This window comes from Aquarana catesbeiana, linkage group LG01 (genome assembly GCF_042186555.1).
Source record: "Aquarana catesbeiana isolate 2022-GZ linkage group LG01, ASM4218655v1, whole genome shotgun sequence".
NCBI classification, from domain to species: Eukaryota; Metazoa; Chordata; class Amphibia; order Anura; family Ranidae; genus Aquarana; species Aquarana catesbeiana.
Window position 1 is genome coordinate 218,900,528 of NC_133324.1, and position 21,300 is coordinate 218,921,827.

The following is a 21,300-nucleotide window of genomic DNA, read 5'->3' on the forward strand; positions in this document are numbered from 1 at the left end:
AAGTTGAAGCTATTATAGCTGCAAAGGGTGGGCCAAGTTAATATTGAACCCTAAGGACTAAGATGGAACTGGGGTGCTATTAAAGTTCATGTGCATGTAAAGGCAGGCATCCCAATACTTTTCGTAATATACTGTATACACATACTAGGACCAATTTAGACAGAAGCCAATTAACCTACCAGCACATCTTTGGAGTGTGGGAGGAAACTCATGTAGGCACAGGGAGAACATGCACATCCACACATGTAGTGCAGTAATTGAGATTCAAACCAACAACCCTAGTGCTGATGGGTAGAAGTGCTAACCACTATGCCACTGTGCTACCAACCCTTTTGTCATTATTCTTGAAAATTGTCAGACTTGGTTTTAAAGTTTCAGTTCCTATTAACTTCTGTGATAGAACTTGGGAGCTGTTCAGTAAACATCCTGCAAACCGAACCCAAGTATATCCAGTGAACTAAATCTAGGCTCATCCCTTATTGCCATTGCTAACATCTCAATCTGCAAATGTTAAAACAAGTATGCAAATCAGGAGTTCTCGCATAAATATGACTTTGCTTTTCTACACACTTGTTCCAGATCTGTAATTTAGACTGTATTGAAGCCAGCAGGTCAGTACAATAGCCAGGTAGCCAGTGGCGTCGGCACGGGGGGGCTTACTGTGGCTGAAGCCCAAGTGGGTCCCCAAAAAGCCCCGAATCTCGAGTGGGCACCGTTCCATTTATAGCCCTGAGCGTGGACCGATCTTATCCCGAGCGCCGCCGAGCGCCGCTGAGTGCTGCCGAGTCACATAGCAGGTCCCGCCTTCTGGAGCATGCAGCGCTGATGGACGTCCCACTGCTCCAATAGCAGGACAGCGGGACGTGTGACGTCCATCATAGGCGCTGCAGGCTCCAGAAGACAGGAATTACTATACAGCCACCGCATGAGATCCCCGCTCGGCTCTCCTCCTCTCCACCTCTCTACCTCTCCTCCACCTGCCTGCTGTGAAGATGGGCGTGCACCGCACACCACAGTTGAGCTGTTTCTGCAGTACATATGACGTCTCCTGGTCAGGTAGGTCAGTGTGTGTCACTACCGTCAGTGTATGTCAGGTAGGTCAGTGTATGTTAGGTAGGTCAGATAGGTCAGTGTATGTTAGGTAGGTCAGTGTATGTATGTATGTATGTATGTCAGGTAGGTCAGTGCATGTCAGGTAGGTCAGTGCATGTCTGTCAGGTAGGTCAGTGCATGTCTGTCAGGTCAGTGCATGGCAGTGTATGTATGTCAGGTCAGTGCATGTCAGGTAGGTCAGTGTATGTCAGGTAGGTAGGTCAGTGTGTGGCATGTAGGTAGGTCAGTGTGTGGCAGGTAGGTAGGTCAGTGCGTGTCAGGTAGGTCAGTGTATGTATGTCAGGTAGGTCAGTGCATGTCAGGTAGGTCAGTGCATGGCAGTGTATGTATGTCAGGTCAGTGCGTGTCAGGTAGGTAGGTCAATGTATGTCAAGTAAGTAGGTCAGTGTATGTCAGGTAGGTAGGTCAATGTGTGGCAGGTAGGTGAGTTTAGTGGTCAGCCAGGCAGCAACCAGAAAATGAGCTTACCCCCTGCCACACAATCCCACCGCCCAGCCAAAAAACCCAGAGCAGCGCCACCCCCCCCTTCCCCGTGCCAGCCTTGGCCTTCGGGCTGAAGCCCCTGGTCTCCCTGGAAGCCACCATTTTCAGGAGATCAGCAATGGCAGCCTCCATTAAGTGATATAGATTTTACTTGTCTTGTGATAAACAAGAGCTTACACTGAGATATAAACACAAAGAGACCATGATGGTAATTGCATGCATGCTCGACATATTGCACTCAATGACCATTAAATATTTTACACCAACTAACTAAATAAGTGTTTTCACAGTAGTTTGGCAGCAAATGATCGGTATGGGAAATTAGCAACATGCAGAGACTTAGCGTAGGACAAGAACATGAAAACAAATATTTTTTTAAAAGCCTGCTAATAGTTAGTATACAGTGACATATTAAAAATATATTTACTTGCCCTAGAAACAGAAGAAAAAGTTATCTTAATGCTGGTGATTATACATAATGCTGTTGATTATACATATTTTTTTAGTTTTGGATAGAATGTGGGAAGGATTAAAATGCAGATTTGTAATGCTATTTTTAGCTGTAGTTGGTCTTCACATGCAGTATATTGGGATGGGGTCCATGTCCATAGTCATATTTGGTCACTGATGTCACCCAAGACCTGAGATGTCATTCAATGGCACTAATTGATGAGATCAGACATCCTGGTTGGCAGGATTTTTTCTTTTGATGATCATCATTTATTATGATTGACGGGGATCGCTGGGCATTGTGATCCATGATGGATTTACGATTTATGATTAATAAAGGACTTTTAAAAAAGGATTTACTCTTCACGTTTGCGTGAATGAGTAGGGGTATTATAAACCCCTTAGTTATTATTATGGTGTGGTTGTATGAACAGCAACAATGATTACCTAATTTTATAAAGTCAATCACTATTTTATTAAAAAAAAAAAGACAGACAACAATTATGATCCAATTTTGAACTTGCAGGGGCACTGTTGCATAACAATGGCAGTAGTATGCTTCCTTGTTGGATCAGTGGCATCACAGAAGGAGAGCAGTTTTACCCCTATAACAATCTACATTTTAAAAGCAGGATTCCCCTAACATCCCACCGGGTGATCAGAGGTCGATAAAGCCTTCTTTTTTGAAGGTTTGTTGTACATTCTGCGACAGCCAGGGAGAAATAATTAGTGACCCTTTAGGCAATTTTATTAGTTTATTGAGTGGACTAGTCCATGAAAATTGTGGGAGAGCTAGTTCACCCAAATTTATGTTCAAAGCCAATAAGCCTACTGTAGGTTGCGACTTGTGCAAACATATTTGCTCATCTCCAGTGTTATTGATCTAAAGGTAATTAGAATATGGAGGACAATAGACAAAGAAAGACCATCCCAATTCCATTATCCATATCTGTTTGGTAACCAAGAACTAATGTGCTAAAATTGACTAGTCTTTGACTGCACTGTGTAGTCATTTTTCCCCTGCTACAATGGTACTTATGGCGCGTACACACGAGCGGACTTTCCGGCAGACTTGGTCCGGCGGACCGGACTCTGTTGGACAATTCGATCGTGTGTGGGCTCCAGCGGACTTTTTTTCCCCAAAAGTCCGACGGACCTAGAGATAAAACATGTTTAAAATCTGTCCGATGGACTCGGCTTTCTAGCGTGCAAACGGTTCGTCTGTGTGCTAGTCCGATGGACCAAAAATGACGCATGCTCTGAAGCAAGTACAAGACGGTAGCTCGGTCTGATAAAACTAGCCTTCGTATTCAAGCTAGCACATTCCTCACGCTGCTAATTCAGTGATCTTTTAATACAGCGCATTCTTTTTTTCTTTATAATGCTAGAAGAATAAAGTTGTTTTGCTGCTTATATTCATACAGAGTTCTCACAAACTTCTTTCTTCATTATTTATCCTCATGTCATGACTAATATTCTAGTTTTTAAAAGCCAGATCTGCATAAATAATGTTTACAATTCTTTTTTAGACTCATCTTTTATAATTTTATATTTCAACAATATATATTTTCCAATTTCTTAAAAATTTTAAAAAATTCTCGTGATTTCCATTTTATATTTTTTTTTGTATTTTCAAGTTACACAATAATATTATTATCTTGTATTTTTTATGAACCTTAATGAGGTTGGTGTCCCTTGTTAATTTGTCAAAAGGCAAATTCATTTAGCACTACAAGTGCAAAAGTGCACTTGAAATTGCACTGAAAGAGCACTTGGAAGTGCAGTCGCTGTGGCTCCAAGGGGCACATGGAAGGAAACTAAAAAAACTAAATTTTAACTTGCACATGATTGTCTGATAAAATTAGCAGAGCTTCCCCTCATTTCAGCTCTTCCCCTCAGATTTACAGCGACTGCACTTCCAACAAGTGCACTTGCAGTGCAATTTCAAGTGCACTTTGCACTTGTAGTTTGCACTTGTAATGTGAAATGAATTTGCCTTTTGTAAATAACCCCCATAGTCTTTTAGACATGTACCTGCCTACTCACAAACAAACTGTCCTTTGGAATAAAAACACAAATAGAACATTTTTGTGTAAAGAAAATAGCCATTTATTCTGGTTAACAAAATAAAGAGGAATGCACCACTGGAGACACTTTTGGAATTTGTGAATCCTTTTGTCCACCAGGGCAAACATCAAGTCATTGCAAAACAAAATTGGGATTTTGCAGAGTCCATATAATAGGGAGCACAATCTGCGACTTCTGTCAGACCAGACTGAAGCCAGGCAATCACTTTCGACTCTTCTGTAGAGCCTTCACTCCACGCTGCCCTGCAGCCTTCCCTCCACGCTTCTCTGCAGCCTTCCTTGGAGGCTGTGCCTCTGGTGGCGTACTTGTGGCAGGAGGAGGAGGAGGAGGTGGAGGAGGATGATTAAGGGCTTCATTATAAATATGGCTTGTTTTAGTAAGCTGGCCCCACAACCCCTTCTGAAGGGCCTCAGAAAAAAGCCCCTTACAGAGGAGGTGTTGTTCCTTCTCCAGTTCCATCAACCTGGTGGCCAAATATGTACCATAGGCCTCTTCAGCATTGGGGGGGGTCACTGATGATTTTGGTTGCTTCCTGAATGAGAGCAAGTGATTGCTCCTCTATTCTGGTCATCTTCCTAGGCCTATTGGTGGGAAGGAGGAGGGGAGGCACCTGGCATTCTGTGAGGCTCCTACTGGGCCCAGCCACCTCCTGCCTGCCACTGGGCACAGCCTCCTCCTCTCTACCACTGGGCACGGCCTCCTCCTGGCTGAGCTCATCCTGTGTATAAAAAAGGGACATAGTTGTATTTTTGGCTTCGTAAATCACACACAATTTTCAGCTCATGACTTGCAAATTTAATTTTAAACCAATAGAAAAGGCTATCATTTTGATCCCACCATTTTTCTAGCTGTTCACCAATATTTGAACAACATTTTTGGGCACTATTTTCTAGTAATATGTATACATAATAATATTTGTGATAAAATCATTGATTTGTAAGCAAATCAAACACTTTAGTTTACATCATTAAGATTCAGACAATCAATAATTACAAAACAAAAAGTATACCTGGCTCCCACTGAGCGCATCCACTTCTTCAAGGATGAAAGGGCCCCGTTCTTTCTGGGACGCCTCAGCTGGGGTGGAGGGAAGGGTGGAGGTAAGGGTGGAGGGAAGGGTTTAAAAGCAATTGCCTGGCTTCTGTCTGGTCATCCAGAAAACGCAGTTTTGGATAGTACCACAGCTTGGGGACATAAACCTTGTCTGCTGCTGCTCCTGATTTGAGGGACTCCTGTATCTTCTTGTGCTCCCACCTGTACATATTCCGCAAGATCCCAATTTTATTGTCCACTAACCTAATGTCTGCCTGGGGGACTCGAGTCTTTACAAACTCCAGAAGTATCTCCAGTGTTGCCTGCCATGCTTGCTTACAAGGGGTGCTTGACCTCCCACAGGTTTCGGTTAGCTTCATATAGGTCAATAAAATGACTCAAAAAATCTTCCTCCTTAAAAGGATTAATTTTTTCTGAAAGACAATACACAAGAGAAAAACAGTAATGTCAGTCCAAACTCCCAGTATTATCTTTATCCCAATTTAGGGCACACAGACACACACGTTTAAATCTTACCTTGGTTTATGATGCTCGCTACTTCCGTTCGGACATACGTAGGCCAGCGCACTAGCTTTATATACACTGCGCATGTGCCATGCTCCCTCTGCGTCGCCCGCCCCTGATGTTCTTTATGACAAAGTTTCCCCACCCCTTCTCTGTTCGTTGCGCAGTGGGAGTATATAGTTAAAGATGGTGGAGACATTCTCAGGAACTAGCGCGGAGGAAAGCCTGGAGCCCCAAACATCCAGATCCAGGAGGAGATATAAGGCCACCAACATGGCCTCTGAAGAAATGGTTGAGATGGTGGCTATATTGAGGAGGGAGGACTATGGTGGCAAAAATGGTCCGTACACCAGACCCAATTTGCGGAAGGACCAAATAATGTCCTCAGTTGTCACCTCTCTGGAGCAGCAATTTAGGATACGATGGGCTAAAGAACAATTGAGAAAGCGCTGGTCTGACCTAAAAACGAGGGAACCAGAACAATATCGCAGAATCAAGAAAGTGCTTAAAAAAAGTAAGTACTTGTCGTGTGTTCTTATTGAGATAACTAACTTGCATGCTGATCCATATATGCTTTTCATTTATACTGTTGAACAATGCGATCGTTCGTAAATATTGTTCTTTTGAAAATACATATGATTCTAACTAAATGTCGTTCGTTTGCCAAGAAATACGATGGTACAGGGCTCTACCTACATTTTGGTCTTGATAATTTGTCTTATTAAAAGAAGTTTAGGATATTGTTGTGTAGATGTGTTTGAAACTGGAATGCTTTGAAAAAATGATTCAGTGTAATGTAAGGACAGGACACAGCAGCTGTTTCCACATCTGGACTCAGGAGCACTAGTGTACTGTGGGACACCAGAGAAATTTTTTAAGGGTAATTCACACAGGGGCTCCAGGGGATACTTGAGGTGTCTCCATCTGTGAAACTTGGCCAAAAAAGGTAAGTATTGCAGTTTGGTTTGGAATTTTAATCATGTCTTAAAATTGGTTCTTTTCACAAACAGACAATTGTACACCACTTCAAAGCAAGGTTTCATATTCCTATTTCTGTACTCTAATATCAGTGTGCTAAGTATACCTTTTTTTAAATTCTCATAAGAGAGAAAAGACTCAGACAACAGTCAGAGGATCCCAGGACCCCCCAAACTCACCAGCCTGATTGGGTAATTAGCCCAAGCCGATGCCCAAGCCCACCCGAGGATCTTGAGGAAGGAGAGGTGGAGGAAGTGGGCGAGATTTGCACCCCACCAGGTGAGTGTCTGACACCCCAGCTTAAGGTAATCTATTTATGTCTGCATATTTCTAAATACATATTTTTCCTCAAATTTTAGGTGATGTTCTGGTTGTGGAAGGCCAAGCGGTGGACCCATTTAGCACAGACAGTGCACAAAGACTTATTGGGAAAATAATGGTCTGGAATGGCCACATTGATGCAATCAACTAGACAGCCTGAAAAATCGGCTGGACAGCATGCAACAGGAAATTAAAACATGATTAATGTTTTGGGGAGAATAAAATCACTTTTTCCCTAAAACATCAATCATGTTCTTGATTTCAGTTTGAAATGTAAACATTGTTATGTTTTTCTAGTTGTAAAATAGTAAAAGCCAAATTTTGCAGATGCACACGGTGTGTCAACATGTGCTATCTGTCATCAGGGGATCTCAATGTACGCGTTTTGTGTTTGCAACCCCTTCCTCATAATGCTAGTTTGTGAGAGGAAGGGATTGCACCCACAAAACACATCCATTGATCCCCCATGATGGGAGATAGCACATGTTGACATTACCCATTTGGACTCCCAATTTGTGTGCATCTGCAAAATTTGGCTTTTACATGGGTTACATCACCAGCACATTTTATTACATGTTGAACTTTGTAAGTTCCAGAGTTGTGTCTTTTTTTGTGTGTGAAAAAACCCTGTTTTAACAAAAAAAAATTTATAAAATAAAAATATTTCACAAATTATGCAGAAAATACCCCCCAAAAAAATTAGAATATAGTTACCCCCCAAAAAAATAAAAAAATATATATTGAGCAAAAAAGTAAAAAACAAGAAAAATAAATAAAAATTGGAATGACGTTTTAAAAAAAATGCACGTTTGAATGTGCGCACATTAAAAATTTTAAGCGACAACAATGTGTGTGGCTTCTTCTTTCAATACTCAATACCAGTTTAGGAATTCATTTTGTGTTTACACTGACAAAGGGCCTTATTTTCTAAAGGAGAACCTAGGAGACAGCCAAAAACAAAAGCAAACAAGAATAAAAACAAGAGATTTTATCGTAAATACATTTTAAAAATTTTTTTAAGTTTAAATATGTTCTGGCATTGCAATGGCCCACCTACCATTAAAATAATTGACATATCTGTCCCGCATTTGACGGACGGTTTGGGGGGCCAAGCCAGTATGGCCAGTATCCAGGCCTGCGAGTACAGATTCTGCACTAAGTCCGGCCTCAGGCCCAACAGAAGTTATATAGGTTTGTGAATGTCTTCTTAAAAAATTATGTAGTACACAACAAGACGTGATGATATGATTTATTTTATAGTCTGCCATATTGATGGCTGAGAGAAACAAACGGAACCGGCTGGCCATAATCCCGAAGGCATTCTCCACAACTCTTCTTGCTCTGGCCAGCCGGTAGTTAAATACCCTCCTCTCCGGGGTGAGGGTCCTTTGGGGGAACAGCCTCATGAGGTGTTCGCCAAGACCAAAGGCTTCATCTGCGATGAATACAGAGGGGAGTCCCTCAACGTTCTCGGCATCAGGTGGCAATCCCAGGCTACCAGTCTGGAGATGCTGGCACAACTCGGTCTGGCCGAAGACTCCTCCATCCGACATCTGGCCGTTCTTCCCCATGTTCATGTACATAAAATCATATTGTGCCGATACCACCGCCATCAATACAACACTATTAAACCCCTTGTGATTTAAGTAGTAAGAACCCGAATGGGGTGGTGGCACAATGTGAACATGCTTCTCATCGATCGTGCCTACACAGTTGGGAAAGTCCCAACGGTCAGCGAACTGGGAGGCCACAGTCTGCCATTCCTGTGGCGTGGAAGGAAACTGTAGAGTCAAACAATAAAAAAAATATAAGTACTTTTAAACATAACTTTGCAAGCAGATTACACAAAAACATTCTTGCACAACAGCAGTACTGTATAACATTTTTTAGAAGTAGTATTTTTAAAATTCAAAAATATAAAGTTGAAGTTAAATATATTCAAAAATTATAAGAGTCCTCACCCCCTCTGATGGTCCATTGATCAAATTGTATGGGGGGTGGGGGTGGGGGAGGGTTCTAATTTAGTTGAAGACCACACATTACATTTGAGAGGGTGGGGGAGGGTTCTAATTTAGTTGAAGACCACACATTACATTTGGAGACATTTGAGGGGGTGAGGGAGGGTAAAGCAGTACAATGGAGCTGACAATATACATTGTTAAAAGGACTAGGCTATAGGTGTATATGGGCCCAGGATTGAATGCCGGGGAGGTTAGTGAAGGCAAATATGCATGTAGGCCAAAAAAGGATTTTATAAAAAAAAAAAGACATGCATGCATGAAGATAAAGGGGACATTAACAGCATATTCCAATCATGGTAATTAGGTAATGATGAAATTAATGCAATACATTAGCAAACATTAAATACATATAATGTAATGTTAAAGGATAAAACTTACCTTAATATAGTCCTTCTGCAGGACCTGAATAATGGCAGAACAGGTCTCTGGGATAATGATCCCCAGAGCCTGGCGGGAGATGCCTGTCGAGAACTTAAGGTCCTGAAGGCTTCTCCCAGTCGCCAAGTAACGTAACGTGGCAACTAGCCTTATATCAGCAGGTATCCTGCCTGCTGATATAAGGGGTCAGCAAAGCCAGCAGACGTTGAAAAACGGGGTCCATCATCCTGAGATAATTCCTGAAATCCTCAGGATTATTCTCACAGATCTCACGGAGCAAAGGCATGTGCGAGAATTGGTCACACTGGCGCAGCCAATTCTTCATCCATGAACTCCTCGCCCTGTTCATGGACTGGGCTCGGGTCAAAGTATGAACCCCAACACCAAGCCCCCACACAGCACGAACTCGAGAACGAGTACGTCCACGCACCATGGCTTCAAAACAGTCGGCTGGTCAAACAAACAAACTTAAACGAATGCACTGAAGAACAGCAAGGCCTATGAAGAGCGACCTGAAGATCAGGAATGAGTGGACCAGAACGGCCTGCTATACAGGTTACGAACTGACCAACAGGCACTGAAAACCAGATACAAAAACCTCACAAGCACAAACTGAACCGCAGAAAACGAGCGAAATAAGCTGAAGTCTGAAAAGCATGAATCGTCTCTAACCAAACTTCTACTAACATGCGGTAAACACGAGATTAGCAGAAGGAGCCCAAAGGGTGGCGTACTGGGGCTTGAACTTCCTTTTTCTAGTCCCGTCGTACGTGCTGTACGTCACCGTGTTTGAAACCACCGGACTTTTGGAGTGATCGTGTGTCTCCGTCTGTCTGTTTGTAAGTCCGGCGGACCTACGCTACAAAGTCTGTCGGAAATACCGTCGGACCTAGTCCGTCGGAAAGTCCGCTTGTGTGTATGCGGCATTACATTTACATAAGGATTACATTTTGTAACTCATCACTTAAAGTGGTTATAAAGGCTGAAGGTTTTTCACCTTTATGCATTCTATGCATGAAGGTAAAAAACCTTCTCTGTGCTGCTCCTCCCACAGCTCCCCTAATACTCACCTAAGCCCCAATGCAATGTGCACAAGAGCCTCAGACTCCCTCCCCTCATTGGCTAAGACAGCAGTGGGAGCAATTGGGTCTCACTGCTGTCAATCACAGCCAGTGAGCCAATGAGGAGAGAGCTGGGGGGTGGGGCTGATCCATGGCTCTATATGTCTTTTTGACGCACAGAGCAGGGCCTGGGAGCAAGCACCATTGCGGCTTGCTATTGGGGGCACTGGACAAGGGAAAGGAGCCAGGTAAGCTGGCAGGGGAGCCAAGAATAGGGATGGGCGAACTTTTGTTGTTCGGTCATTCAGCGAACATCCGAACAAACGGGTCGTGCGACCGTTTGTTCGGCCCCCCAAACTGGCCACAATGCATTGCGGCGCTGAACAGTGCATTGCAAGCCCTGATTGGCTGAAGCAGTGAAAGCTTCAGCCAATCAGGGCACAGAGCACTGTCAGAGTTATGATTGGACACTGTCATTGTAACTTTATCCAATCATGGCTAATTCTGCCCCACAGTATAAAAGTATTCTTTAAACGGCAGCCATTTTCAGTGTGATTTCGGCGTGGAGAGAGATAGAACAGGGCTTTGTTCAGTGCTATTAGTTAGTTAGTGTGCTATACTGTGCTATTTTGCTTCAATTGTCAGTGTAGAATATTAGTTTAGTGTCAGTCTAGGGATAGTGTGAGTGTAGTGAGGAGGACCATCATTCAGCTTTGCATAGTGTGCAGCTAGAGTAGGGACAGCTCAGATAGTTTCACTGTAGTGTAGTGAGACCGTGTCATTCATACATACATTAGTGTAGAGTAGGGACAGCTCATATAGTTTCAGTGTAGTGTAGTGAGACCGTGTCAGTAATCTTTACATTAGTGTATAGTGAGAGTAGGGACAGTTCAGATGGGCAAACAGTTCGGCCTGAGCATAAGTTCGGGCCGAACTTTCGTTGGTCGGTCATTCAGCGAACATCCGAAAAAATGGGTCGTACGACCATTTGTTCGGCCTCCCAAACTAACCACAATGCATTGCGGCGCTGAACAGTGCATTGCAAGCCCTGATTGGCTGAAGCAGTGAAAGCTTCAGCCAATCAAGGCACAGAGCGCTGTCAGAGTTATGATTGGACACCGTCATCATGACTTTATCCAATCATGGCTTATTCCGCCCCACAGTATAAAATTATTTTTTTAACGGCAGCCATTTTCAGTGTGATTTCGGCGTGGAGAGAGATAGAACAGGGCTCTGTTCAGTGCTATTAGTTAGTTAGTTAGTGTGCTATACTGTGCTATTTTGCTTCAATTGTCAGTGTAGAATATTAGTTTAGTGTCAGTCTAGGGATAGTGTGAGTGTAGTGAGGAGGACCATCATTCAGCTTTGCACAGTGTGCAGCTAGAGTAGGGACAGCTCAGATAGTTTTACTGTAGTGTAGTGAGACCATGTCATTCATACATACATTAGTGTAGAGTAGGGACAGCTCATATAGTTTCAGTGTAGTGTAGTGAGACCATGTCAGTAATCTTTACATTAGTGTATAGCGAGAGTAAGGACAGTTCAGATAGCATTAGTGACGGTTGAATACAATCTATTTGATTGCGTTACTGCCAGTTTAACTCCATTTACTTCTGTGTGCGTTACTGCCAGTTTAACGCCATACATTTCCATGTGCGTTACTGGCAGTTTAACGCCATATCGTTTTGTATGCATTACTGCCAGTTTAACGCCATATAGTTCTGTGTGCATTACTGCCAGTTTAACGCCATATAGTTTTGTGTGCGTTATTGACAGTTTAACACCATATAGTTCTGTGTGCGTTACTGCCAGTTTAACGCCATATAGTTCTGAGTGCGTTACTGCTAGTTTAACGCCATATAGTTCTGTGTGCGTTACTGCCAGTTTAACTCCATTTATTTCTGTGTGCGTTACTGCCAGTTTAACGCCATATAGTCCCGTGTGTGTTACTGCCAGTTTAACGCCATATAGTTTTGTGTGCGTTACTGCCAGTTTAACGCCATATAGTTCTGTGCGTCACTGTACGTTTGGCGCATTATATTGCAGTGTATTATAGTTTATCAGTGGAGTGTGTCTGTGTACTGTAAGTACTCAAATTAAAATGCACCAAACACCTCTTTACATTGATTAAAGTGCATCTACGTACAGATTTCAACTTCTTCTTTACATTTGCTTATAAGCACCGCCCCCTCCCTCCCAATAATGTCTGGGAGGACAACAAGTAGAGACAGTTGTTCCCTTGGGACTGTAAGGGGGCCAGCAACAAATGTGTCCACAGGCAAAGGTGGACATGCATGGTGGTCAGTCCTCAGGCAGGGCATTATTTCCTCTGTTTAGTGAGTTTGCCCCTTCTATCCAGCCACAGCATGCAGAGGAGGTGGTGGACTGGCTTACTAAATGTTCTTCATCCTCCTCATCCTCTGTCACGCAAGCAGAGACAAGTGTGCAGTCCCCTGCAGTTGCCAGAGTGGATAAACCTGCCTCCTTGTCCATATCTATTCCTGCCACAGCCCCAACATCAGCCATTGAGCAGTCAGCTGAGTTATTTGACCACAGTGTCAGCCACCTGCATCTTGATGATGCCCAGCCATTACTGGATTCAGATGTTGGTTCTGGGGTTGAGGATGACAGGAACATGAGCCTAGAGAGAGGGAGGAACACTGGTAGACAAATTGGCATTCATGTTCCCCAAGCCACAGCGTCTCCAGTGGTAATAATGAAGATGGAGGAGATGGAGATGATGATGAGGTCACCGATGCCACTTGTGTGCCTGATAGAGCAGAGGAGGAAACTGATGGTGAGGTGGCACAACCCCAAAGAGGCCATCAAGAAAGAGTAGAGGGCAGCCACTCTATTCCATCACATTCTGCAGCTATTATTTTTCCAGCCCACTCTCCAAAGCTCAACTGTCTGGGCCTTTTTCAGCACATCTGCAGCAGATCATACTGTTGCTATCTGCAAACTGTGTCTCAGGCACATCAAACGTGGCAAAAATACCAACCATTTGGGTACCACATGCTTAACAAGGCATTTAACGTCCAACCACTCAGCCCATTGGCAAGAGCTCCTAAAAGCCACACAAAAGGGGCAAAAATCTGTCCCTCCTCCTCCTTCTCCTTACCCACTTCAATCTGTCCCTACCTCTCAGCAGCGTCCACTGACAGGGATGATGATATAGCACAGGATGTCCCAGGTCCTAGCAGCACTTCTGCCAGCATCACACCACCAGCTGTAGACTGTAGCCGGCAAATTTCTCTGCCCCATCTGCTGCCACAGTCTCTGCCACACACATACCCAGCGTCTAAATGCAAGCTTGTCAAAGCTGTTGGCTCTTCAACTTCTGCTTTTCAGCCTGGTGGATTCTGCCCCCTTCCGTGATCTTGCACAATGTGCTGTATCACCTGCCCATAAATCGCCTGATTTGTGACATGCCCACCAGGTGGAACTTGACTTTGGCAATGCTGCAGCAGCTATACATGTGGCAGAGGGCCGTTAATGAGTACCTCTGTGAGTACGGCACAGCGACAGGCTCAGGCCGCCTTGGCTTTTTTTTCCCCATGCCAATGGCTGATCATTAAGGATGCATGCACTGTATTGTCACCATTTGAGGAGGCCACAAGGATGGTGAGCCGTGACAATGCATGCATCAGTGACACAATCCCTGTTGTGATTCATTTTGGAATTTTTTTAGTCCTCGCCGCCCAGGGCTGTCAGCTTCCACATCCCATCGGCAGTGTCTGCATCACATGGTGGATGATTACCTTGGAGCCAAAACAGAGATGGAGAGCTTTCCAGCTGACGATTACTGGGTCATGAGAATAGACCACTGGCCAGAACTTGCCCAGTATGCTATTGAGTTGTTGGGCTGCCCTGCAACCAGCGTGCTATCAAAACGGGCATTCAGTGCTGCAGGAGGTTTCGTTACTGATCATAGAACGCGTCTGTCCACAGACTCCGTGGACCGTTTGTCTTTAATAAAAAAATGAATAAGTCCTGGATTACCAGCTATGAAGCCCCTGATAAGGAATAATGGGTGACCCTGCGCTACGGTATCTATCAAGCGAATGTGTGTGGTGATAATAGGATCAAGGTAGATAGGTGTTCCAGTTGCCAAAAATGTATAGGAAAAAAAATAAATATAAAAGAGAAAAGAAAAGAAGGAATTGTTGCCTCTACATATTGCTGCCACCTAAGTGGAGCAAAAAATAGGGTTAAAAAGGGTAGAAGTGGCGCTATTCCTCTCTGGTTTCAGTGTAGTGGAAAGGAATTGCCTTGCGGTTTGTAAAACCCTTGGTCTATCCCAAACCAAACCAAATAAAAACGAAGAAAAAAGAATGGAAAACTGTGAAAGACCAATGTTATACGCTCTGCCTTTATAAATCAGGCTGGTGAACCAAAAAAATTAAACATGTGGGATGATTTGGCCTTCCTTAGAAGATGTTATGGGATCCAAATCCCAAAAGACCTACGGTGTCAAAAATGCCGCAAATGTGTTAGACCCCCTGTCTATCTCAAACAGGGTGAAGGTAATAAATATTCACAGTAGCGTGGAATTTGTGCAATACCTAATGCAAGGGCTAACAAGGTAAATTAGATGTATAACACCCTCTGGTGGGTGTTTAGGATGATTAGTGTATCAAAAACTGGAAAATCTAAAACTAAAATTTAAATAACAAAAATAACAAAAAATAAAAAAAAAATATGAATAAAGGTAGGGAGTGTTAAATATATAAATCTTAATGTATTTAAGAAAAAAATAAAGGTAAAATAAAAGAACATGTGTGTTTGACCCTCTGTATCAGAGCCCAAACCTCAAATTGATGTACAATTAATTAATAAATAAATATACTCAGTGACACCCAATTGTGTTGTGTATCTAATGTGAAAAGCAGCAAAGTAGAGATGGTGTGTTACACTCTCAGGTGGGTGTTGAAGTGATTAATGTGTCAAAAACCAAACCGATTAAATCTAAATGGAATATAAATAGAGCAAGGTAAGCTAGTGTGTTACGCCCTCTGAGATGGAGGATATTAAGTATGTAAAACTTTGTGCAATCAAAATAAAAATAAAAATGACATAAGTGTTTGATCCTCTGTGTCAGAGCGCAAACCTCAAGCAGGTATATCTGGATTTAATTGATACGTAGATACAAAATTAGGTGAATAAACAAAATTAAAATGAATAGGATAAATAGTCCAACAGTTTTGGGTGATATACAATAAAAAGTGACGTTGTGCTTTAGACCAGTGTTCAGTGACTGTTCATGAATAATTCTGTTTTTTCTCTCAGGTGACAATGGTGCCAGGTGACTTTTATCCGTGCTGATAAAATTGCACTCACCAGATAGCATTATCCTCCATAGGTATTAGGCGTTCACAGTTTTAGCCACTGTGTAGCTCTGGAGCCTGCCGAATGGTCTGCAAGTCAGATACTGGCTTTCCCCCAGGTTGTCACATGCAGGAGAGAGGAATGTCCATAGCGTGATATTGTTTTTAAAAAGACTTTATTTAGGGTAAAAATATATGGGTGTATACTCACATTGAGTCAACATACAAAATGCAGCAAGAAAGTAGAGTAAAGATGGAGCCAGTTCATCAAGACGTCATCGGGAGCCTTGATGACGTAGCATTAGGTATTGCACAAATTCCACGCTACTGTGAATATTTATTACCTTCAACCTGTTTGAGATAGACAGGGGGTCTAACACATTTGTGGCATTTTTGACATCATAGGTCTTTTGGGATTTGGATCCCATAACATCTTCTAAGGAAGGCCAAATCATCCCACATGTTTAATTTTTTAGCTCACCAGCCTGGTTTATAAAGGCAGAGGGTATAACACCGGTCTTTCACAGTTTTCCATTCTTTTTTCTTCGTTTTTATTTGGTTTGGTTTGGGATAGACCAAGGGTTTTACAAACTGCAAGGCAATTCCTTTCCACTACACTGAAACCAGAGAGTAATAGTGCCACTTCTACCCTTTTTAACCCTATGAAGCCCCTGATGCCGATGTCACTGATTAAGTCTTTTTGGGATGTGGATTCTCTGTAGGACTTTGAGGCTGCCTAGCTTTGAGGGTGTTCAATCATTTCATCTGGAAGAATGTTTTTGGTATAGGTTTCATGGACACATTTAACACCCAAAGACCAATTTATCAGCACCTGTTTGACAGGTGCATATCATTGCAATTTTTTTGCCTTCATCAAGAGCACTTCTATAGGGTTACGGTGGGAAGGCGCCCCCGACACCTAAAGAGTACATTTTCTGCACCTGTTGGACAGGTGCATACCATTGCAATTTTTTACAGCAAGGCCAATTCTTGCTTTCATCAAGAGTACCTCTACATGGTTACAGTGGGAAGGCGCCACCGACACCCAAAGGCCAATTTTTCAGCACCTATTTGACCGGTGCATATCATTGCAATTTTTTACAGCAAGGCCAATTCTTGCTTTCATCAAGATTCCCTCTATAGGGTTATGGTTGGAAGGCGCTACCTACACTCAAAGATCAATTTTTAGGAACCTGTTACTTTTATTCAAAGTCAAAGTGACACCAGAATGTATCCAAAAAATCTCTAATCTTGTTCCCAGTGCACTACATTGTGGCCTCATCATACACACAGGCTTCCCAGCTGTTGCTAAGCAAAATAAAGGCAGCTTGTAGGGTAAATGTCATTTTTTGGGCTTTATAAATGCAATTATTGCTGCAGCAGATTCTATACATGGTACAGATCTGCCATTTTACAGGTAGACTAAGGGGACCCCCCAGTCTATATATGGAAGGATTTTTTCATTTTTATACATTCGCTTTAAAAACCAAAAAAAATCACTGCTCATTTAAAAATGACGTTTTTCAAAAACTTTTTTTTTTATTGATACATGTCCCCCAGGGCAGGACCCGGACCCCTATAACCATTGTATGCCCAATTACTTGCATATAAGCCTTCAAAATAGGCACTTTTGATTTTTAAACCTAAAAAGTCAAAAACAAGCTTGCTTCACATATTTCTTAAGCATTACTATTTTGCCTCTCATAGTTCTCCAAAAATAATTGATTTATGTGAATGGTGCTTGTTAACTTGTTCAGACAAATGTGCAATCTTTACATATTGAGATGTTGGAAGCAGCAAGCTGAAGTGTAAAGTGAGGTGTTCTGTATGTTGTTTGAGTGCTTTATAACCCAAGAATAAAGGATGTCGCAGGTGTTTCTAGACTAAAGACTCAATTGAGTACTGTCCATCATACTTTTTAATTTGTATTAATTTTTTAGAAATGTTTTCAGGACAAGCTTTCAGGGTCTACCCTATTATTTTAGGGCCTAAGCAGTAAAGCTTTCCCTGAAAATGTAATTGTTACTGAAAATAAAAATGTATCATGAACATTACTCAACTGGGTTATTGCATAGTTACGGTTCATTTGACAATTACACCACTACAATTATTTAAAACTAAGTTTATCTATTGGAATATGGCATTTACCTTATAGATTCCATCCAAAGTCTTAGAACACCAAAATCTATCTTCCAGACACAGTAATCAGCAAATTATATAAAAACATTCATAAAATGTCACAGCAAGATCATAAACTGCCAAAAAAATATACTATTTACACCTATCACAGCTTTTCATTGAAAGCTCTGTACAAATGTTCTGTAGGACAGAACGCCTTTTCTACAAACTATTATACATATGCAATGTTTTCTATGAAATGCTAATGCTACTAAGTTAACTGTTTCATTGTTCCACTACGTAATAAAAATGTGTGTACATATGCATTACATATGTTGTAAACTGTACACTCACAGTTGGGATAAAGATTTCATATCACCAAAAAATACTGTAATTAAATGTGCTTGCTCCAGGAAAGTGATAAAGCATTGTAGTATTACATCATTTTATAATTATGCAAGAATGATCAACTTTTTCCAGCTGTAATATGAGCTAAATTAAGTAAGAATACAATTTAATTCATTTACTCATTCCTTGAGGATTATATGAGTTTACATAAATTTAATTCAATAAAGACTCAAACTGTTGAATATATCTGATTTAAAATGTATGTATTTAGGCCAATATCAATATATCCTTGTCAGGTAATAAACTCTTTACAGTTCTGAATCTGTTTTTAGGTACATTGTACATGACCCTACACAGGGCTGCTTTTAGAAATCACGGGGCCCCATACAGTTTACCTGTCAGGGCCCCCACCTCCGAAAATATAAAATTATATTTTCACTAAAATGCCATGGCTGCGATGCTACACTTTGCAGCCATGGCAGAAACTATACTTTCATTGATAAATACCCATTTAATTGAATAGCGCTGCTTTGCAAGTGCCCCACAACCATGTGCAAAGCAGTTGTGTGCTAGTGTGGGGTTAAAACAGGTGGTGAGGAGGCAATATAAAACATTTCAATAAGTCCATGAAGTGGTAGTATACTCCGTTTTTTCACTTGTACCTACAGGAAAGCCTATAATAAGGCTTACCTGTAAGTACAGGGAATATCTCCTAAACTTGCACTGTTTAGGAGATATTCACACTGCCTGCAGCCGGTGACGTAACCGGCGCATGCGCTCTGAAGGTTTGGCATACCGTAGCATACTGTATGTCCTAAGGACATAGTGGGAACGGATTGGTAGTTCGTCCTTTTCCTTTATCCTTAGATAAATGACCACTGCATATTCTCCTACCCCCAGGAGAGAGTCTAAACCTCCTTTAAAATGGGTTCATTTTTATACATATTTTACTGAGAAATCCTAATAAAGGTTATGTTTTATACCATTGGCCTAAAGGCTTTTGGGAACTCAACCTCATTCTGTTAAAGTTTTTCTAAATGTAAACTTTTTACTTTATTTTAGAGTTGTATTATTTATTTATTTATTTATTTTTAAATACTCTGTTAAGGGGGGGGGGGGGGGGGGGCTTTTGTTAAATGTCTCACATTTGAGATAGAGAAAGGGACTGAGAACAGAGACTTATCAGTCCTTTTCTCTGCAGCCTCAGCTGCACTTGATGCACAAGCATCAGCAGTAAGGCAGTACAGCCGGCCCCGCCTGCTTGAACTGATGGAGCCTGGTCCCAGTACAGGAGGGCTGGCAGTACTGCCTTATCCTTACCCTTGACTTTACATATTAACGCCCTCCTGCCTGTGCATTCGTTATCTATGGGTTCATGAGCTAATTGGTTCTCAGACATTGTTTGGGTAATGATAACTCTACCAAAATATCTACCTTTTATGCTAAAGCACATACATATGCACTCATATAACTACTAATATGTACATGTACAGTATAGGACACACAGATGACCCTTGTGTGCCTTATTTATCTCAGGAATGACACAGGCTGTAATGCAGTATTAAAGTAACTATGATTCTTTTTTTTCTCTTTTTTTACTTTGCTCCCTCAGCAGCACTGTTAATTAGTGAAGAGATCAGTAGGGTGCTTTAAAGAGCTGGGATGCTTCTTCCATGTGAGAACAGCAGTAGGACTCTCCTTAGGATGCCGGCACTGGTATTTGTATCCTTGCTACATCACTTAGGCAGATAAATAAAGTAAAAACAAATATTAATTACTGTATATGCAACCTGATTGCATTATTTTAATAAATTAAGAGGGTTTCGATTGAGCTCTAGTGTGGAATTGTGGCCAGGCTATTCATGTTCTTCTTGTACTTTACCAGGAAATTTGCGAACAGGCAGGCTTTTTATTGAAAAAGAGACTGATTATGTCTCTGAAATAAAGGATTCTTACCTATCTGTTCACAATCTTTTTGACAATATATGCATCCATGGGAGTTACAGTATATCATCTTGATGTGGCCAATCAAGGCAGCCAAAGATCTTGGATGCTGCAACATTGGAGGAGAGTCGTGTATAGTTCTGTTTTAGAAACAAGTAAAAAATTGTTAATTAAAAAATGCCACTGATCTCTGTAGCTACAGGCACTGTGCATCAATTCATCCCAAATATGAAATAGAAGCATTAAAGTTGTTCAAGTCATTCTCTCATTGGCTCCCCCCTCCAATCGTGACTTGGAAGCTTTTCAGCCCTGAAGATGTTCTTGAATGGGGAGCTGAACAATATGAATGACTTGAGTGGTTCTGGTGTGAATTATGAGAATTAATTGCACCATGGTGTCTGTAGATACAGAGGTCAGTGCAGACTTGTAAATCTTATTTGTTGTTGTAAATACTTGAAATTTATAGGCTGGCCATATGCATTAACAGTTGTAGATAACTGTAAAATATTACTTTTATTGTAAAGTGATCACCTTAAAAAAGGGTGTGTCTAAACATTTTTTTGTTTTATTCTGCTTGTTGGTACTTTATTCAACAGTAAAAAAGACATATTGCTACTGTGCTTTTTATATTATCAGGGAGCTCATTGGTTTAATTTAATATCCATTCATTTTATTTTAAATTTAAGATGTTGCTTATACAATTTACACTAAGAAATATAGTTTGTTATTCATGACTTTAGGATTCATTGACAAATCTATCACACCAGGATAAGATCATTCCATCAAACAATGACAGTTATTTTCAACTCAATACAATAATTCAGTCATGTGGCTAAACTAGAGATCCTTATCCTTTTAGTAAAGATTGTGAATTAAGCCTCTTATGTAAAAAAAAAAAAAAAAAAAAAAAAAAAAAAAAAGATTAATTCTAATTTAACATTAAAAATGTATTTCAGGTATTGCATATCTAAATGGAATGTGCAGTGATAAGAGAAAATGCATCATCGCAGAAGATAATGGGCTAAACCTTGCTTTTACTATTGCTCATGAGATGGGTCATAAGTAAGTTTATATGAAAAGAATTTACACTTTAAAGAAAAAAAATGTAAATAT

General features: G+C 41.3%; 1 protein-coding gene across 1 annotated transcript in view; it reads left to right on the forward strand.

Annotated features, from left to right (window-relative positions):
• ADAMTS19 (ADAM metallopeptidase with thrombospondin type 1 motif 19) overlaps positions 1 to 21,300 on the forward strand; it is a 520,219-nt gene that overhangs the window by 176,557 nt on the left and 322,362 nt on the right. The window contains exon 8 of the mRNA XM_073625112.1: positions 21,144 to 21,249. Coding sequence (XP_073481213.1) covers positions 21,144 to 21,249 — 106 coding nt within the window. The remainder of the gene's footprint in view (positions 1 to 21,143; positions 21,250 to 21,300) is intronic.